The 19874-nt window shown below is 40.5% G+C and overlaps 1 protein-coding gene across 1 annotated transcript in view; it reads right to left on the bottom strand.

Moving 5' to 3' along the window:
• The window catches only part of LOC124721953 (thrombospondin type-1 domain-containing protein 7A-like), a 1225854-nt gene that overhangs the window by 75802 nt on the left and 1130178 nt on the right, over nucleotides 1-19874 (bottom strand). The window contains exon 27 of the mRNA XM_047247119.1: nucleotides 7534-7713. Coding sequence (XP_047103075.1) covers nucleotides 7534-7713 — 180 coding nt within the window. The remainder of the gene's footprint in view (nucleotides 1-7533; nucleotides 7714-19874) is intronic.

The following is a 19874-nucleotide window of genomic DNA, read 5'->3' on the forward strand; positions in this document are numbered from 1 at the left end:
GGATGCACGCCAAGACCGTAGGATCCTACGCAGTGCCGTAGGGGACCGCACCGCCACTTCCCAGCAAATTAGGGACACTGTTGCTCCTGGGGTATCGGCGAGGACCATTCGCAACCGTCTCCATGAAGCTGGGCTACGGTCCCGCACACCGTTAGGCCGTCTTCCGCTCACGCCCCAACATCGTGCAGCCCGCCTCCAGTGGTGTCGCGACAGGCGTGAATGGAGGGACGAATGGAGACGTGTCGTCTTCAGCGATGAGAGTCGCTTCTGCCTTGGTGCCAATGATGGTCGTATGCGTGTTTGGCGCCGTGCAGGTGAGCGCCACAATCAGGACTGCATACGACCGAGGCACACAGGGCCAACATCCAGCATCATGGTGTGGGGAGCGATCTCCTACACTGGCCGTACACCACTGGTGATCGTCGAGGGGACACTGAATAGTGAACGGTACGTCCAAACCGTCATCGAACCCATCGTTCTACCATTCCTAGACCGGCAAGGGAACTTGCTGTTCCAACAGAACAATGCACATCCGCATGTATCCCGTGCCACCTAACGTGCTCTAGAAGGTGTAAGTCAACTACCCTGGCCAGCAAGATCTCCGGATCTGTCCCCCATTGAGCATGTTTGGGACTGGATGAAGCGTCGTCTCACGCGGTCTGCACGTCCAGCACGAACGCTGGTCCAACTGAGGCGCCAGGTGGAAATGGCATGGCAAGCCGTTCCACAGGACTACATCCAGCATCTCTACGATCGTCTCCATGGGAGAATAGCAGCCTGCATTGCTGCGAAAGGTGGATATACACTGTACTAGTGCCGACATTGTGCATGCTCTGTTGCCTGTGTCTATGTGCCTGTGGTTCTGTCAGTGTGATCATGTGATGTATCTGACCCCAGGAATGTGTCAATAAAGTTTCCTCTTCCTGGGACAATGAATTCACGGTGTTCTTATTTCAATTTCCAGGGATGTACCTCTTTACTTCTGTATGCATCGTCTTTGGTTTGAAGCTGGCACAGTACTTACAGTAGAATATCATTGGCTTCCCTCTGACAACCATGCCTCCATCCTTGCTACCCTCCCTATTTTCCTTTCCCTGTTGCTTCATAACCTGGGTTGTGAGTAACTGAATCTCCTTTCCCTTCTTCCCTTTCTTTCCCCTCTCTCCTCCCCGATGAAGGAACATTTGTTCCGAAAGCTAGGAACGTAAATTTTCGGTTCTGTTTTATGTGTATCTATCGGCTGTACTGAGCTGAGGTAAGTACTGGCCAGCCCCTCTATCTCTTTGTTAGTATTTGACTACACAGTTAGCAATAACTATCAGCTGCTTTATATGAATGATATGTCATTGTAATTGAATCAAGAATCAGACTAAGCTTTTCCCCAGTAAGTGCTATTATGATTCCAATCAAAATGGAGTCAACAGAGGAAAACAGTCTGTGATGTGTTTGTTATAGTTACTAACTGATTTTGCATAAAAAATGGGTTGCTGTAAACATAAAAAATAATAGCTCTTTTAGTTTTGGACTACCAAAATATGATACCTTTAGTTAATGTATGAACAAAAAATAGCAGAGGGGAAACTTTTGGGTAGATTAAAACTGTGTCAGACTGAGACTTGAACTTGGAAGCTTTGTTTCATGTAAAACTGCTCTACTGACTGAGCTACCAAAGCATGACCCAGCACTCATTCTCACAGCTTTACTTCCACTACTCCTACCTTCCAAACTTCACAGAAGTTCTCCTGCAAAATTTGCAAGGCTAGCAATCCTGGAAGGAAAGATATTGTGGAGACCTGGCTTAGCCACAGCCTGATGGAGGTTTTCAGAATTAAATTTTCACTCGGCAATGGAGCATGCACCGATATAAACCATCCTGGCAGGTGAAAACTGTGAGGAAGGGTTGTGAGTTGTGCTTGGGTAGCTCAGTTGATAGAGCACTTCCCTGTGAAAGACAAAGATCCTGAGTTCGAGTCTCCGTCAGGTGCACTGTTTTCTCTGCCAAGTTTCATGTCACTGCACACTCCACTGCAAAGTAAAAATGTCATTCTAGACTAGCAGACTTGATTAGACATTTGTAATTATTAGGCATATATAATGATGACTCTTTAAACTGGGAAAACTGTATAAAATAAAAGTGTGCATCTGTTGTGCAATTGACAGATCATAATGCTTTATGTGAATATAACATACAGAACACATAACTAATTAGTAACAAATTAACTAACAGATTAGCCTGATAAAGCACACAGATTTTATCAACTTTCGTTTATTGTCTTCTATTTTCAGGCACTGTTTCTTACCATTAACATGTGACTTCCCTGTCATTTCTCTTCTGTGACAGAGTAATAGAATGTAAAGGAACATAATATGCTGAGATGTTCAGCATGTATGACTTTTTGTTGTTGCATCTGCTACATCATCTCTCTTTATGCTACCATGTCCACGTAGGCAGTAAATTGACATTTCTTACCCTTAAAGCTGCATGTTTTGGAGGGTGTATATCATGTTCTGTGATGTTCTGCTTGTTGTGTATATTTGCTGTGTTGTTTCCAGAATATCAATGGAAAAAAATTGTTTTAAAATATTAGTACACCCATGTTTGAAAACTATCATAGGCATAGAAATTTCTTGCTCTTTGCATTGCTAAAACCATACTTTCCCAGCTCCACTTTATTACCACAGTGTTTTCCATAAATAATTATACAAAACACCATGGAGCCTAACTCCTGGAATATATGGGTGGAGCTATGATGTTGCTTACAACAGAAACTTGAAATCTTAGTATACCATGACTAGTCACCACAGTGGCAGTATGCAGTTCACCATCTTCAACATACCAGCTGATTGTAGAGCTACTTGTCTAAGAGCCTTTTTTAAGTAGTAGTAGTAGTAGTAGTAGCTTTATTCATCTGTAGATCTCTTTTTAGGAGGATGTACGATACGTCAAAGTATTTCCAAGTTTAAAACAATTTAAAATAAGCTAATTCATATACACATACATTTACAGACTTCTTGTTAGAGACAATTATTAGATTTACTCCTGGTATACAATGCTTTTTTTTTTTTACAAATAACTTATTAACTAATGTAATGCCACACTGTTCACTCATATCTCACTATCAGTCACTACTGCACACACTATACACAGATTGTTTTGTAACACTTCACTCACCACACACACACACACACACACACACACACACACACACAAATATACACCGGTGATCTTGGGCCATTTTCTGTACCACAACTTCCCATTTGCTATCCTGAAAAACTGGATCAGCTTGGGGGTAAGTATTTATAGAATTGGAAAAAAGAAGGGAAAAACATAGTGTGAAGGTGTTATGTGGAATGTTGGATGTTCTATAATCATTATTATTATTTATTTGTATAACTTTTTTTTACCAAACCCCTACTCTGTTTTATCTAAGTAATCCTTCAATGTATAAAATGTATTGCATAACAGGTACTTTTTAACTGCCTTTTTAAGTAAGTGTATTTTTGCAATTTCTTTAACTGCTTTTGGTAATTTATTGTACAGTTTTATCCTTGGAAGAAAATGCTGTTTTGAGTTTTATGTTTATTTTTTCTTGGTAAATGTAAGTTGAGTCTAGCTCTTGTTCCATGGTCATGGACAGAGCTGTTTGTGCAGTAATTACTAATGTTATTTTTGATGTGTACAACTCACTGGTAAATGTATTCACATGGTGCAGTTAAAATTCCCAGTGCTTTGAACAGATCTTTACAATGAGCTTGACTGCCATTTTTTGTTATTATTCTTATGGCTCTTTTCTGAAGTTTGAAAATTGTGCTCATATTTTGTGCATTTGTTCCCCAAAACAGAATGCCATAGCTAAGAATTGAGTGTACATATGAATAGTATGTAACTAACAGACACTGCATGTTACACACATTAGTTTTCTTTATGTTCAATGTCACTTTGTTTCATTATGACTGGGATTTAATAACTTTTTGTAAAATTTCCTTGTCAAAGAGTGTGCAGTTTTAGACAAGTTGGCCTCAAACAGATGCCTTGTAGAGCAATAAAAATAAATACTATACTTTCATTGATTTACTTTTAATATTTCTGAGGTGAGGCAGCACACACACACACACACACACACACACACACACACACACACACACACACACACACAGAGCACAGCTGATTTACTTTCCCTATCCTTCCCAAATGCAAGTTTGTGCTTAGTCTACAACATTCTTTATTTTTTGTTCATACAATGACATTGTTATCTATGGGTTGTTCAACACTATTCTTTCTTTTTGAAATGTATTTTGGTTTTTTTTTCAGATACATGCAACACTATCTTTCCTATGTTGTAAGTCTCATTTCTTCCCATAACTCCTGAATCTAACCATATTTCATACAAATATGGGAGCCATGTACTATTTAAATTCCTCCTCCTCCCTTTCTATCCAAAATATGAGGTGAACATGTATTTCACCAACAAATGTTTGGAGATTGTTGAGGAATATTTTCTGAGTATTTTGGTGTAAGGGACTAATGGTCTCTGGTGACTTGTTACATTGCCTTTTTATTTGATTTCTTGAAAATTTCTACACAGCAGTACAAATTTTGATTGTATGTGCTGTGTCTCTTGCTTGGAAACAAACTCATTCCATTCACTCCTGGTACTTGCTACTGGCTCTTCACCCTAAGGTTTATATTGAGCACTGCTCGGTTTGACTCAGGTTTGTTTTTCCAGCAGTGACAGTTATACTTTAACAGTGATACAAGCATTATGGTTAGGTTTATGTATGAAGAGTTGGCCAATATGGGCCTTGGGTATTGGTTCACCGAATGCAATAGAAGAGTGCAACAATGATGCAATGCTGAGCTACTCCTGCAGCAATGGCAAACACATCATACTACTTTTGCATCTGCACATAGGTGCCTGAGAGAAATGCAATACTTCCATGTGCATGTTACAGACTCCACTCATGTCATGAGAAACTCTTCAGAGAGACATAGGTAACTGGGGTAATGAAACAAATAATTACATTAAAACTCTGTAATGAACCACCAGAAACCATGGGTCCCTTAGGCAACAATATTTACAAATTACCCTTTAACAATCTCAATTTTTTTCAGCAGAGATCAAGTTCACTCTGTAAAGCACTGTGGCTCTGAAAGACTCCATTTTTCATTTCAAAAATACACTTATTTTTTTGCCAGTCACCTTTTAGGTCAATTTAATTTATCCAACTTTTCCTGGTGAATATATTTTGTTCCTGCAAGTGTGCAAATTATGTCTACTCCTGCCACCACCTTTTAATTGGTCATAGAACATTTTCCTGCCACAAATTTCCTTAGATGTTTGAAAATGTGTAAGCCACTTTGTGTCAAATCTGGTGAATAATACAGATGTTACAACAACTCATGATTTACATTCCTCAATTTATCCATTCCCAAAACACCATTGTGTGGAGTTGCTTTGTCATAATGAAAGATATATTTTTTTCCCTTTTGAAATACAATCCTTCTGTCTTGATGGATTCTTTTTTGTAGAAGAAACCCATGTGTAAATACGAAAAGTATACTAGACAGTAGACAATCAGAAGGTGATTGAAATAAAAGGAAATTAAGTTTTTTTTCCCATAATACCGCTGCTGCCATTTAAGATGTTTATGTACAATAAGACAGTCATATACAGGGGATGGGTAAAATATGGAAAGACTGTGAGACATGTTTGCTTGAACATAAATGCTGATGCTAGCCAGGCCTGCAGATGTACTGTTGTGTTTGACCGTGAACAGCATCTATACAGTGTCTTCAATGTGCTGCAAGTGTCAGTCATGGTCAGAATAGTGTTCTGTGTAGTTGTGTGGACAGTATATTGGAGCTAAATGAACTCAAACATGCACCAATTGTTGGTCCTCATATCTTGGGTGCTTCTGTAACCAAGGTAGTTAAAATATTTGGTGTTTCAAGAGGCACCATATCGAAATTTGTTCTGGACACAGGGAAAGTAGAAAAAATCATCTGTTAAGTCACAATGTGTCCAATAGCGTGTATTGAGTGATTGTGACAGACAGTGATTGAAGAGGAGTGTGATTAAAATAAGTGAATGTGAGCTGCAAAATGCACTGCAGAACTCAATATCTCACTGTTGAACCCTACGAGCACCAAAACCACATGAAGGGAGCTGGGAATTATATGTTGAGCTGAAACTGCAAAACCACTCATCAGCAATGGAAATGTCAATAACAGGAAAATGTAATGCCGAAGCCATAAAAACTTGTGTCTGGAGAAATGAAAGGAAGTCATTTGGTCAGATAAGTGTGTTTCCAACTCCTGACCAAGTTTATGTGCCAAGAGTGAAACATAGTGGGGGTTCAGTGATGACTCAGACAGCTGTATTGTGGTACACCATGGGCTCCATGGTTACTCCGCAAGTCATATTATTGCCAAGGATTATATGACTATTATAGTTGTTCAGATCCATCTCATAGTACACTGTTTGTTCCCCAATGCTGATGCTGGGTTCCAAGATAAGGCCCTTGTTCACGCGGTTTTCTCTGTCCAGGACAAGTTTTGTGAACACAAGGATGAATTGTTGCATCATCTCTAGCCACCACAGTTACCAGATGCCCACATTATTTAGCCTTTGTGGCCTACTTTTGAGAGAAGGGTGCATAATTGCCATCCATCTCCATCATCATTACCTGAACTTGTCAGTATTTTGTAGGAAGTATGGTATAAGATTCCCTTTAAAACCCTACAAAACCTGTATTTATCCATTGCTAGACAAAAGGAAGCTATTTTAACACCAACAGGTTTTCTACACACTATTAGGCATGGTAATGTGTTTAGTTTTAGGAGTTTCCATATTTATGAACAACTCCTGTATGTATTGTAGCGGATGCTCTTATTTGAAAACATAAACTTGATAATGCTTATGCTTGCTACTTGGTAGCATGGTGTACAGACACAGTTTATAACAGATTCCTCTTTCCCTGTCATGCTTTTGAATTGTTTCACATCTCCAAGTATTCTTTTTGATATAAATGCCAGAAAACTCATCATGGAAGTGGTGAGTAAATAAGGCAACAGTGATTTGTATTTTAGTTGAGAGAAATGCATTATATACTTTTGGATTTTGATGATAATTAAACATGACTGGCAGCTAACTCGTAAAGTGCTTGGCTCCATTTGTTGACACTTTACTTAATGTGTATGTGTTCATATTTTTTCAACTGATTGAACAACATATAGTAATTAAATAAATGAGCCAACTACAGTATGAAGGCAGAAGAAAATAATTTACAGTTATGGTATAAGAGCATTAAGAGGTGAACATAATTAATCAGTGTGGTAATGATGGAAATCCTGAAATAAGAAGTAAAAATCTTGGTGAAAATGTTGCAGAATAATTTTGTTTTAAGATTTTTACAGACCTTAATTTTAGTGCTTATTAAATTATCTAGAAAAATTAAAAAAAACAGTAATTTTTACTATTAACATTCTCATTGTGTTGAGTGAAAGTGTTATGTAAAATCTGTTAAACTTACCAGTAACCACAACACCATCCGATCGCTGACATGTAATCTTACCATCACGTGAAATAACCCAATCAAATGTCAGACAAGCACCACTAAAGCAGGGTCGAGTTTCCCATAATGCAGTAGGGCATGCCTCACCTTCTGGGCTTGGGTGTCGCAAAATGGCTCGTGACCTGGTCATGTAACCATCTGGAAGAAAAAATTTATATGTACAAATATGTCATGGACATATCTCAAAACAGAATTAATAAAATGTCATATTATGTCAAATTTAAATATATTTATGGTTGAAAATTTAATTTGTTATCATGTAACACCTATTTAATCTGCATAAAAAGAATATGTCCAATTAAACTGCTTTTGTACTGGAAAACTGGAAAATCCTGAGTGCCCTGGAAAAATAGAGATGGAGTCTCTTACAGTCTACAAGGAAATAGAACCAGTAATGAGTACAATCAGGAAGAAATGCATTTCATTTTTCAGACATCTAATCAGAACACCAGAGGACAAGGCCATCAGGTAAATAACAGAAAAATTGTGGAATAGTAAGTGCAACATTAAGTGGATTACAGAAATCGAGGAAGATATGGATGAGCTACAGATTACATTGGAAGACCTAAGAAACAAAACTGACAAAATCAGGAAACTCAACAGACAAACAAACCAGACAGCAAACGAAAATCAACAAACAGACAATAGGAAGGGTGATTTCTGATGAAGAAAGAAGGATGAGATCTGAGAGAATGAAGAAGTACTGGGCTGACAGGAAACTGAAAAATCCTTTGTGTAAAGTTGGCTAGAGTGGGCCAATGAAGGCCATAAAATGTAAATAATAATAAATAATAACAGTGTGTCCCAAACCATTAAGATCAAAATTATGCAGACTCTAGATGACCCTAAATTGCGTATTGTTTAATAATGTAGCAATGGTCTGAAATGTGTATTTAAGTAGGTAAGAGGCCTTGAATGAACAGTGCGTGTGAGAGATATGTTTGTAAGCTGCATATGTTTTATAACAAGTAGCTGCCTGTCTCATCAATATTGGTGGTGCTACTTTAGGAACAAATTCACAGTTACCTGAAATATATCCAAAGTATATATCCAAAGTATAGTGTCCTAATATTTGCAGTTGTTGACTGGTTATCAGGAATGAGTATTACTCATTAAAGGAACTAACAGATATCCATTTAATGTATAGTGAAATGGGATGTAGGGCCGGGAAAGATAAATGACTGTACAGAGAAAAGTTTAACATCAGGTGACATCCCAACTGGAAGAAATTTATCACCCTGGATAGAAATCCATGAGAAACTGGGTCATTCAGGTCACAGGTTCTATACAAAGAACTGTTCATGTACTGGAAATTGCAGAGGTAGTGTTAAATTATGCAAGAGAAAATTTGTTGATAAGCACCAATCAAGTACCTTATGATATGCACACTTTAAAGAGTACTATGTGGAGGGTACTTGCTGTGTAAGTAGCTTATCCAGCACAGTATTGCAGCATTGTACTTCCCACAGTTTGTATTGTTCACATGTGAGGCCTCCTTCAACCATTATAGAGCTTTTGATGTGTGAGGAAAATCCATGTGTCACAGACATCCGAGATCACCAGTAATGATTCTCTATCAACTTATGGGCTGAAAATATAAAATATCAATTATTTACTGCAATCTATTTGAATAGTGCATGTTCCTGATGTTCTTATAAGACATGCTACCATAGTTGTTGGAACTGTACTGTCTGACACAAAACCTTGCTGTCAGCTAGCCAGAGGCTAAGTTTGAGTCATTCACTTAAGTTGCAAATGAAACTGCCTCCCCCTCAGGTTTCCAAATCCAGCCATCTGTACATTCTGACAGAACTGTAGAATGCGAAAGTTTCTGGAGGCAGTTTCATTTTCTGGTGAAACTGCTGTAGTGCTCTATCTGCTAGTCATCTAGTGGTAAACATTGCTCACTGTAGATGGAAAATCATGAGTTCATGTCCCCTTATTTGTTTAATTCTGTGAACTCTGTTTCATTCATATGCCAAAATTATCAGTCCACTGCTACCTCAAAGATAATTACATCACTTTCTAACACATGAGTAATAGTAAAATGCTCCAGAAACATATCTACGAAAGAACTCATGGCTCTGTCAAGAACAGAACATTTTATGCTTGACAAGTTCCTTGAAATGCAGTGGCCACCTGCCACCTGCTACCTGCCACTGGCCATCAGCTACCAGTCAGTGTCTGCTCAGGTGATTTAAGTGCAGTACACTTTGGCCATGTTTCTACTCTTGGATTGGCAATCATGAAATTTTTATTATTATAGTTTGATATTCCATGCAAAACAACTTCGGTAACCTAAGAGAACACAGTTAAGAAACACAATGGTGCAGTCAAGTATCATACAGCATCGAATATGAGGAATACTGAAGTGTGTAAACTATCATAACTGTCAAAAGTTACCTAAAACAAGTTTTAGTAATTATATAAGTTCGAAACATTTATGTCCTGCCTGTTGGTGAGTAGGTTACTATGAATGTATGTACCGGTTATCTTTTTTTATTTGGATAGTTTAATCTTATAACTGTAGTGTAATTTTACAAAACAGAGTCTCAAGTGGAAGAGGACCTAACAGTTGCAATATATTGTTCTCTTTGACTTTAGTAGAGGTGTGAAGGCAGCAGAGACTGCTAAAAACTTTTGTGCCATGTGTGGGACAAGTGCTAGTAAGGAAATCACATAAGAAAATGGTATCCTCATTTCAAGGTACAGTGTTCTGGCATGAATGATCTCCCATATTCAGGAAGTTCCACTAATCAGCAAGTATGATGAACTGTTACCTAACCTTCAAGCAACATTTTCATTCCTGACACATGAACATTTGTGCCAGACCGGGACTCAAACCCGGATCTCCTGCTTATCATGAGTGGTCATTTTAAACACTTTGGCTGTACATGCACTCTCCCCAGACCGATTCAAACCTCCATATGCCACATTGTCTTCATCCCCTAATTGGTATGGATGGCTGAAGTAGTTACGGTGACTGACTGCAATAAGTGGAAAATCTGAGTTCGAGTCCTGGTCCAGTACAAATGCTCATGTGTCACAAATAGATAGTATATCTAAGTCAAAGAATTTGCTATCAGCAAATAATTTGATAATAACTGAGACACCTTTCATTAGCAGTGTAAGAAAAATGACCAATCAACTGTTGATATCATATGGTAATGCCTACCTGCACTCAGCTGATTTCACAAAAAAATTTATAATGAAAATTTCTTTTCTGAGAAAAATGCACTTTCAATCTGGCTTGACCACATTGTTAACTCTATACCAGTTATTTCCACAAGCATGGAATCCATAAACTGTCTAAGCATTGCCAGACTCTCTTAAGTAATGTGAGCTAATATACTGTTTTTAATATGATTGATTTCTCTCTTATATGTACTGTTGTGTTTAACACTCTAATGGAAAAATTCTATAAAAATAGGCACCAACACAAATGATTTACAAATTAGCATGATAATCTTAGGATAAAAATCTATTTTAATAAAACAGTAAGTGTCTGTAACATGAGCTTGCCTAAATTGTCACAAATTTTGACTTCAAAACAGTCTGTCACACTCAAGTAGTATGGAAATGTGACAATTGGAATAGATATATAAAGAAACCAGTTGATAAATTATTGTACCACAGATGTGTGGTCACAAAAAACTTAAAAGAGTTGGAGCAAAAGCAGAAACACCAGGCATTATGAGCCATGCAATATCAAGGTTTTCAACCTTATTCTACGGGATAATGAAAGTAGAGAGATGATTTACCATGGTGAAGTTTTCTTAAGTTTTTCGTTATTGATTTTTCATCTGACTGCCTGTAGCTCTGTCATGGAAGAGGCGAAAAACTTGTCTCCATAGAGATTGGAAATGAAACCTAACACAGCCTTCAGTTTACAGTGCAAACACATTACCTTGCAGCCAACAAACAACTGCAGTATCTACATCCCATTCATTGCTCCATTGGTGGTGAAGGCAGATAATACACAATGTAAAAGACATAATTACTTCAAGATTATGTGTGGAATGACTTCCCTAGACTAAAAACAATAAATTGATAACCCAATGTCGCACCTTAAGTGAAAATCACTCAGATTATTCAATGGAATTGACAAGAACATATCAAATGATTACAGCAGGATAATTCTGTTCCAACTATGAAGTAACTTGAAGATGAGTTGCCAAATATATTCTGCATTGTTGCCGAGTCTAAGTTATATTAGCAGGAATGGGCTTGGAAGTAATGGTTACAACTTTCATCTTGATGTTGGAGCCACTGATGGCTAGACTACTGAGACTATAAGGCAATGAGTTTTATCCCCATTTCTGTAACTAAGATGAGGGGTTAGAGCATAATTACCAAGAATATTCACATGCACCAACTGCAAATAAACATCATAAATCAGTAATTGTCACAACTATATTTGTTTTTCTGTCTTAAGCATACTGTAAAATGAGAAGCTCATTCACCAGATGTGATGCATTTTTGGAGCATCTTCAGCAGTTATACTCCAAATATTATGAGTAGGTAACAGATCTTTTGATTGTTATACACTTAAAAATGCTTTTCATAGGAATGCCTCATTGTTACTACCCCCAAAAAGAAGGAAAATAAAAGATGAAGCAACAACACAACATGGACTGCAAAGCATGAACAGCCACAGAAAAATTTTGTAAGCTATGAATAACATGCAAATTTGACTATAAGAAAGGATAGTGTGTAATAAACCCATTTGAAATGACCAAAAAGGTGGTTTCAAGCAACCAAGTGAAAAGGAATACAACTAATTTCCGAAGTGCTTGTTTTATTCCAGCTTCCACTAACTTGAAAGGTCAAGCACTTTTCATCAGAACATGGAAAAGTTAACAAAATACTGTTGACAGTAATGGTCAGGATGTGTCATTCAATCAATAAAAACCAAACAAATGAAAAGCATCAACTACTGGAATGATTTCAGTACTGTACATGATGATGCTTTGTCAATAAAAGTGCAAAGGGTCTAATGAATGACTGTTTCTATTTGCAATGTGCAGTATGCTAATGATTAGAAGAAACCAAAATAGCAATAAGAGTGATACTCAATGTGAAACAGCTGTGATAAACTTGATGAACACTATGCCACAGAACATGGTTATACAGTGCACTGCACTATGATCACCTGAGATGACACCAGATAGTGGCTGATTGCCAGTGGCTGCTGCAGGTAGCATAAACTGTCTGATCTTGATACAGCCATGAGATCTTTTGTGGAATGTTCTTAGAAGGTTTTGCTATTAGTGATTTGTTATAACGTCAAGTTTAACACATATATTTCAGAACGACACAACACATATAAGTCACAGAGTAAGTTGACAAGCAAGACATGTGTACATGTTAGCATTCGAATGAGCACTGAGACCCAGTCTAGTGGCCAATCTTGGCTGGCCGCTTAGGTGGCACAGCTGCTGCATGGCTGACAGACAGCACCGCACGTAGAGGAAGCGCGTAATTGCGCGGTGGCACTTTAAATGATCGGCGAGTCACAACACTTTTCCCCCCTTTGAAATTGTTGCACTGGTCTTGATGGAGGTGTCCTGGAGATGGCTAACGTCCATAGGCATTGTTTGACTCTCCGTAAAGTCTCGAGGAGGAGGCATCCCGTACGGACGGAAGTGTCCTCGATGATAATGGGTCGAGATGACAGGAGACGTAGGGGTCGAATCTGCTGGGGCCCCATGCACCAATCTGCCCATTGTAGCAAGTCCAGTTGATATGACAGGAGACATGGGCGATGGGTCGGCATCCGTTGGAGGAGGAGTCGAGTAGATTTGCTCTGACAGAGGATGGTCATCCGGTTCCTGCATGGGCACGTCTCCTGGTGGTGTCCCTTCTTGTGCTGGCATCACGATGATAGTGAGAGGGCTGCGTTGTGAGTATTGAGAGATGCCAAGATCCTGAGCGTCAGGTAGAGCCAAAGGTGATGTAGCGGCATTCGGAACAGGCGTTGCTGGCACACGAGGCCGAAGCTGGTCCGAATGACGCACTGCAACACCCGTGTCCGTCTGGATTTCATACAGGCGTCTGCCACGGTGTCTTAAGATGTGGCCCGGGCTCCATTTTGGCCACCTGCCATATCCCTGTACCCAGACGAGGTCGTCGGCGGTGAACCGGCCAAGTGAAGGCACCCGCGGCCATGAGGTGGAAGGCCGCAGAAGATGAAGTAGCGTGCGGGGCTCTTGGCCATGTAAGAGCTCAGCCGGGCTGTGGTCGCCCATGGGGGTGAAACGGTAAGATGCCAGAAACTGGAGATGCGCATCATCACCAGCAGAAGAAGTCAGATGTTTCCGCATCTGAGCGTTAAATGTGCGGACCAGTCGTTCAGCCTCACCGTTTGATTGTGGATGGAACGGCGGGGCTGTGAAATGCATAATGCCGTGACCAGCACAAAAATCCGCAAATTCGGAAGAGGCAAATTGCGGACCATTATCAGTAACAAGAGTAAAGGGGAGGCTGTCCAAAGAAAAAATGCGGGCGAGAGCACTGGTGGTTGCTGCAGTGGTAGGCGACGTGCAACGGACAGTGAAAGGAAAGTTAGAGTAGGCGTCAATTACGAGGAGCCAATAAGTACCTAAAAAGGGTCCCGCAAAGTCAGCATGAATGCGCTCCCAGGGCTTCTCAGGCGAAGGCCACGAAGGCCACGGTGACAAAGATGACTTTGGGGCAGTGGCCTGTGACGCACAAGGGCCGCAGGCAGCGACCATGTGTGCTATTTCAGAGTCGATGCCAGGCCAGTACACATGACGGCGTGCCAGAGATTTTGTGCGAGACACACCCCAGTGCCCTTGGTAAAGGAGGCACAAGACCGAAGCACGCAAAAGGGCAGGTACCACAACACGCGGTGAAGCATTGTCAGTGGAGAGGAGGATAACACCATCCCTAGCCATGAGGCGGTAGCGCAAAGCGTAGTAGTTCTGCAACGGATCAGAAGTCTTAGCGGACAGGCGATCTGGCCAACCCTTCTGAATACAGCGTAAAACCCAAAACCCGGGAGAGGGTAGGGTCAGAACCCGTAGCAGCCGCCAGCCTGTCCCCAGTGATGGGGAACCCATCCACAACCCGCTGCTTGGCAACATCCACGTGGAAACACAAAAGTTCTTCCCTATCGAATGCCTGATCAGGACCCATGGGAAGGCGAGACAGAGCATCAGCATTTGCATGTTGAGCCGTTGGCCGGAAATGAATCTCATAATTGAAACGAGACAAGTAAAGAGCCCAACGCTGGAGGCGGTGTGCAGCCTTGTCAGGAAGTGACGATGGATGAAACAAGGAAACAAGTGGTTTGTGATCCGTAACAAGACGAAATTTTGAGCCATAGAGAAAAACACCAAACTTATGAAGAGCATAAATAATGGCCAAAGCTTCTTTCTCAATTTGCGAATACTTTTGTTGGGCATCCGTGAGCGTTTTGGAGGCATAAGCAATGGGTTGTTCTGAACCGTCAGAAAAACGGTGTGCAAGGACTGCACCGACCCCGTATTGAGAGGCGTCTGTGGCAAGAACAAGTTGTTGGCCAGGTCGATAAGTAGCCAGGCACGGGGCCTGTTTCAGCATAGTCTTCAATTTCTGGAAAGCCGCTTCGCATGACGCGGACCAGTGAAAAGCCACGTTTTTATGCAACAGGCGATGCAACGGCTGAGCCATCGAAGCCGCAGATTGTAAAAACTTGTGATAGTATGCTATTTTCCCCAAGAAGGCCTGCAGTTCCTTAACAGATGTAGGGCGAGGAAGGGCATCGATCGCAGCGACAGTTTGCTGAAGCGGACGAATACCATCCCGGGAGAGTTGAAACCTCAAGTACGTGATAGATGCCTGAAAAAATTGTGATTTCTGAAGAATACACTTAAGACCGGCAGTCTGTAAGACATGAAAAAGTGTGCCAAGATTTTGAAGATGTTCTTCAGTGGTGTAGCCAGTGACAACAATGTCGTCCATGTAATTGATACACCCAGGGACAGGGAGCAATAATTGTTCCAAGAATCACTGAAAGAGAGCAGGGGCGCTAGCAACCCCGAATGGCAAGCGTTGGTATTGATAGAGGCCGAAAGGCGTGTTAAGGACCAGAAACTTCCGGGAAGCAGCGTCGAGAGGAAGTTGATGATAAGCCTCTGACAGGTCAATTTTAGAAAAATACTGGCCTCCAGCAAGTTTAGTGAACAGCTCTTCAGGACGGGGCATAGGGTAAGTGTCGATGAGGCATTGAGCATTTACAGTGGCTTTGAAATCACCACAGAGACGAATATCACCATTTGGCTTAGCAACGACAACGACAGGACAGGACCACTCACTGGAAGTGACAGGAAGCAAGACCCGTGAAGTAGTGAGACGATCCAACTCCCGTTTTACCTTATCACGAAGGGCCACAGGAATGGGCCGAGCCCGAAAAAACTTAGGCCGAGCAGTGGGTTTGAGCGTGATATGAGCTTCAAAGTCGTTTGCACGGCCTAACCCAGGAGAAAAAAGGGACGAAAATGTCGTCAACAAGGAATCCAGTTGAGCATAAGGAATAGCATCATACACAATATTGACAGAGTCATCTGTGGAGAACCCAAAAACGCGAAAGGCGTCAAAACCAAAAAGATTTTCTGCGTTGCTCTGGTCGACCACAAATATGGGAACAGTGCGAACAACGGATTTGTAAGATACCTCAGCATTAAACTGTCCCAAGAGAGAAATCTTCTGTTTATTGTACGTTCGTAATTGCCGAGTGACAGGTGACAGGAGTGGAGAACCCAACTGAAGATACATCTGAGAATTAATTATAGTGGCAGCAGAACCGGTATCCACTTGCATGCGAACATCTCGACCAAGGATTTGGACAGTGAGGAATAACTTCCCTGAAAGGGAAGAAGTGCAATTGACAGACAACACAGAATCAGAATCAGCATCATGTTCATGAACATCATGTATGCGGTCGGATTTGCAAATGGAAGACACACGACCTTTCTTTTTGCAATTGTGACACACAGCCCAACGTTGGGGACAATCCTCGCGTGAATGTTTCGTAAAACACCGCGGACATAAAGGAAGTTGCCTTGGGTTTTGCTGCAGTTTCTTAGCGGGTTGTTTACGGCTAGGCCGAGGCTACGCGTGGGAGCACACTGCGGCCACGTCGGCCGGCGGGGACACGCCGCACTGTCGTCAACAGCGCACAGAGGTTGTATTTCCCCGACATCACCCCACGCCTCTATTTGCGCCCCAGCGGCGCGAGAAATTTCAAAAGACTGCGCAATGGAGAGAACTTCATCTAGAGTCGGATTCGCCAACTGAAGGGCACGTTGCCGAACTTCTTTGTCGGGCGCCGACCGGATAATAGCATCCCATACCATGGAATCGGCATATGATTCTTTGTGAACGTCAGTAACAAATTGACACTTTCGACTGAGGCCGTGAAGTTCAGCAGCCCAAGCGTGATAGGATTGATGTGGCTGTTTTTGACAACAATAAAAGGCAACACGAGAGGCTACCACATGCGTTTGATTTTGAAAATAGACAGAAGTGAGCACATTTCAGCAAAGGACAAAGACGCAGGATCCTTCAAAGGAGCCAATTGCGACAACAACCGATACATTTGAGGTGAAATCCAGGAAAGGAACAGGGACTTACATGGTTGTTCGTCCGTGACATGAAATGCCAAGAAGTGCTGTCGAAGACGTTTTTCATAATCAGACCAGTCTTCCACCGTCTCGTCATAAGGAGGAAAAGGAGGTATAGCCAATGACGAGAAATGCCCCGCATTTGAGGCCGCGATGAAATCGCGAATCGCCGCTGTTAGAAGCGTTTGCTGTTCAAGGAGATTTTGCAATAGTTGCTCTACAGTAGCCATGGAACCCTGTGGGTCAACGGTGAAAATGAAAAATCCCATCCTCGTCGCCAATTGTTATAACGTCAACTTTAACACATATATTTCAGAACGACACAACACATATAAGTCACAGAGTAAGTTGACAAGCAAGACATGTGTACACGTTAGCATTCGAATGAGCACTGAGTCCCAGTATAGCGGCCACTGCTCGGCTGGCCGCTTAGGTGGCGCAGTTGCTGCGTGGCTGGCAGACAGCGTCGCACGTAGAGGACGCACGTAATTGCGCGGTGGCGCTTTGAATGATCGGCAAGTCACAACATGATTGGTTATGAAGTGACATAAATTATCTTTGAGGCTGTGTTGGACTGATGCTTTTAGCATACAAATGCAACATAGTATATAAAATTAGAGGAAGAAGAGGACTCAAACTCAGGACTTTGCATCAACAGTGAGCCAGCAGCCATGCTTTGTTTCAGAGACTGTACCTCTTGTCTTCCATGAAAGAATTTGGTCTCAACAGGGTGCTGTATCATCCTACTTCAATAATAATACCCATGAGCACATAAACACTGGATAACCTCATTGTTAGATTGGAGGAGAGGTAATGTCCCATAACCACTACAATTTCTGGATATCATTCTGATGGATGTTTTCCTGTGGGATTATATAAAGTTGTTGTTGCATCAGACTCTAGTAAAAAGCAAAGAGAAACTGTTTTGTAGGGTTCTAACTGCCTGTCTCATTTTACAACAGATAACATGACTATTTGAGAGAGAGTAGCAAAATTTTATGCACTGTTGTAATGAATGTCCTGAGATTGGCAGTCATAACTTTAGATTGATTAAGCTGTTGCTGCTTCACTCTCTGTACAGTTTTGGCCACAACAGTTTTTGACACGCTGTATGTGAACATCTTGATACCAAAAATAATCTTCACAGGTAGAGCAATTTCCAATGGCAACTGCATGTATTTTTGTAAAAAAATCCCTTATGCTCTTTACATATATGTATATACAAATCAGTTAATCATATTATTACATTAATATTATGAAATATTGTCAGTGGAATGCAACAAAGAACATTATGTGTTAGATACCACTGATGACTGGCGACACCCGTAGCTAGTCTGGCAAAATAAAATACTACTGGCAAGTGGTGTCTGTCAAAAAATTAATTAATAATATAACATATTTAAAACCCTGTATATCTCAGTGTCTTATACACTTTTCTCAATAAGTATTTACAGCAATAAGCATTGGAATATGTCTGGTGATACTAAACACATAATTCTAATAATAATAATTGATGATGTGGTTACATGTTTTTGGTTTGGTGATGTTGTACCAGGCAACCAAGACAATGGTGGCACAACCAAGTCACTACAAGTTATGCCCATGCTTGCCCAACCATTCATTCTGTTTCATAATGTAGAATAAATTAAAAACTACACAAGGGTAAAAATTGCCAAAGATTCTTACCATGTGTCCTGCTGTGACAGAATGATCATATGGCTGATATAAATTCACAAGTCTGGAAATTAAACGCATATGTATATTTCATCATTCTCATGGCGCAAACTCCCATGAGATAAACACATATAATAACATCACTGTAAGTGTATCAAGCACTGCAAGCCTCCATATGGAATGCAGCACATAATTTTACTATGTTCTTACAAAAGATCTCAAAACACACTGTACTCTTACATAGGACTGACACACTACTAACTTGCTAACATAATTTTTTAAAGAAAAATTTTATGTACTGTGACTTTGGCTTCACTATTGTAGTGTCAAATAAACCTTTAACTTATATTACAGTCACAATTATTTATGACAATTATGTCAAAATATAGAAAATAATAATAGTCAGATTTTTCAAGGGTTATTATTGTTGTCATTATTGTTATCATTCTGAAGATAGGGTTGATAAAGTTTTGCTTGCTAGTCTATCCTGTGAAAGCCTCTTCATCTCTACATAACTAGTGCAATACATACCTGCTTGAACCTGTTTACTGTAATTGAGATTTGGTCTCCCTATGCAACATCCCACACACACACCACACAGTGACGCTTTTGTCCCTTACCAAATTAACTATTCCTTTGTGCCTTAGAATGTGTTGGCTCAATCAATTCTTTCATTTACTCAGGTTACACTGTGAATTTCTTTTCTCTCTGGTATGATTCAGTGACTCTTAATGAGCTATCTGCTCTACCCATCTAATCAACATTCTGTCTACTTTAGATATAATTGCATAATATGATAACAATCATAACTGGCTTCAGATATATGCTAGTCATCTCCAGATTCTACACATAATAAGTGCATTTGTTCACCACATGCCAGCTGTGATATATGGAATGTGGAGATGGCCAATGCATGGTGGAAAACAATTATGACTGTTGTAATATTATGTGATTGTATCAAGTATCATATGAAGCACTGTCATAGTGTTGTAGACATTA

The sequence above is a fragment of the Schistocerca piceifrons genome, chromosome X, assembly GCF_021461385.2.
Source record: "Schistocerca piceifrons isolate TAMUIC-IGC-003096 chromosome X, iqSchPice1.1, whole genome shotgun sequence".
Lineage (NCBI taxonomy): Eukaryota > Metazoa > Arthropoda > Insecta > Orthoptera > Acrididae > Schistocerca > Schistocerca piceifrons.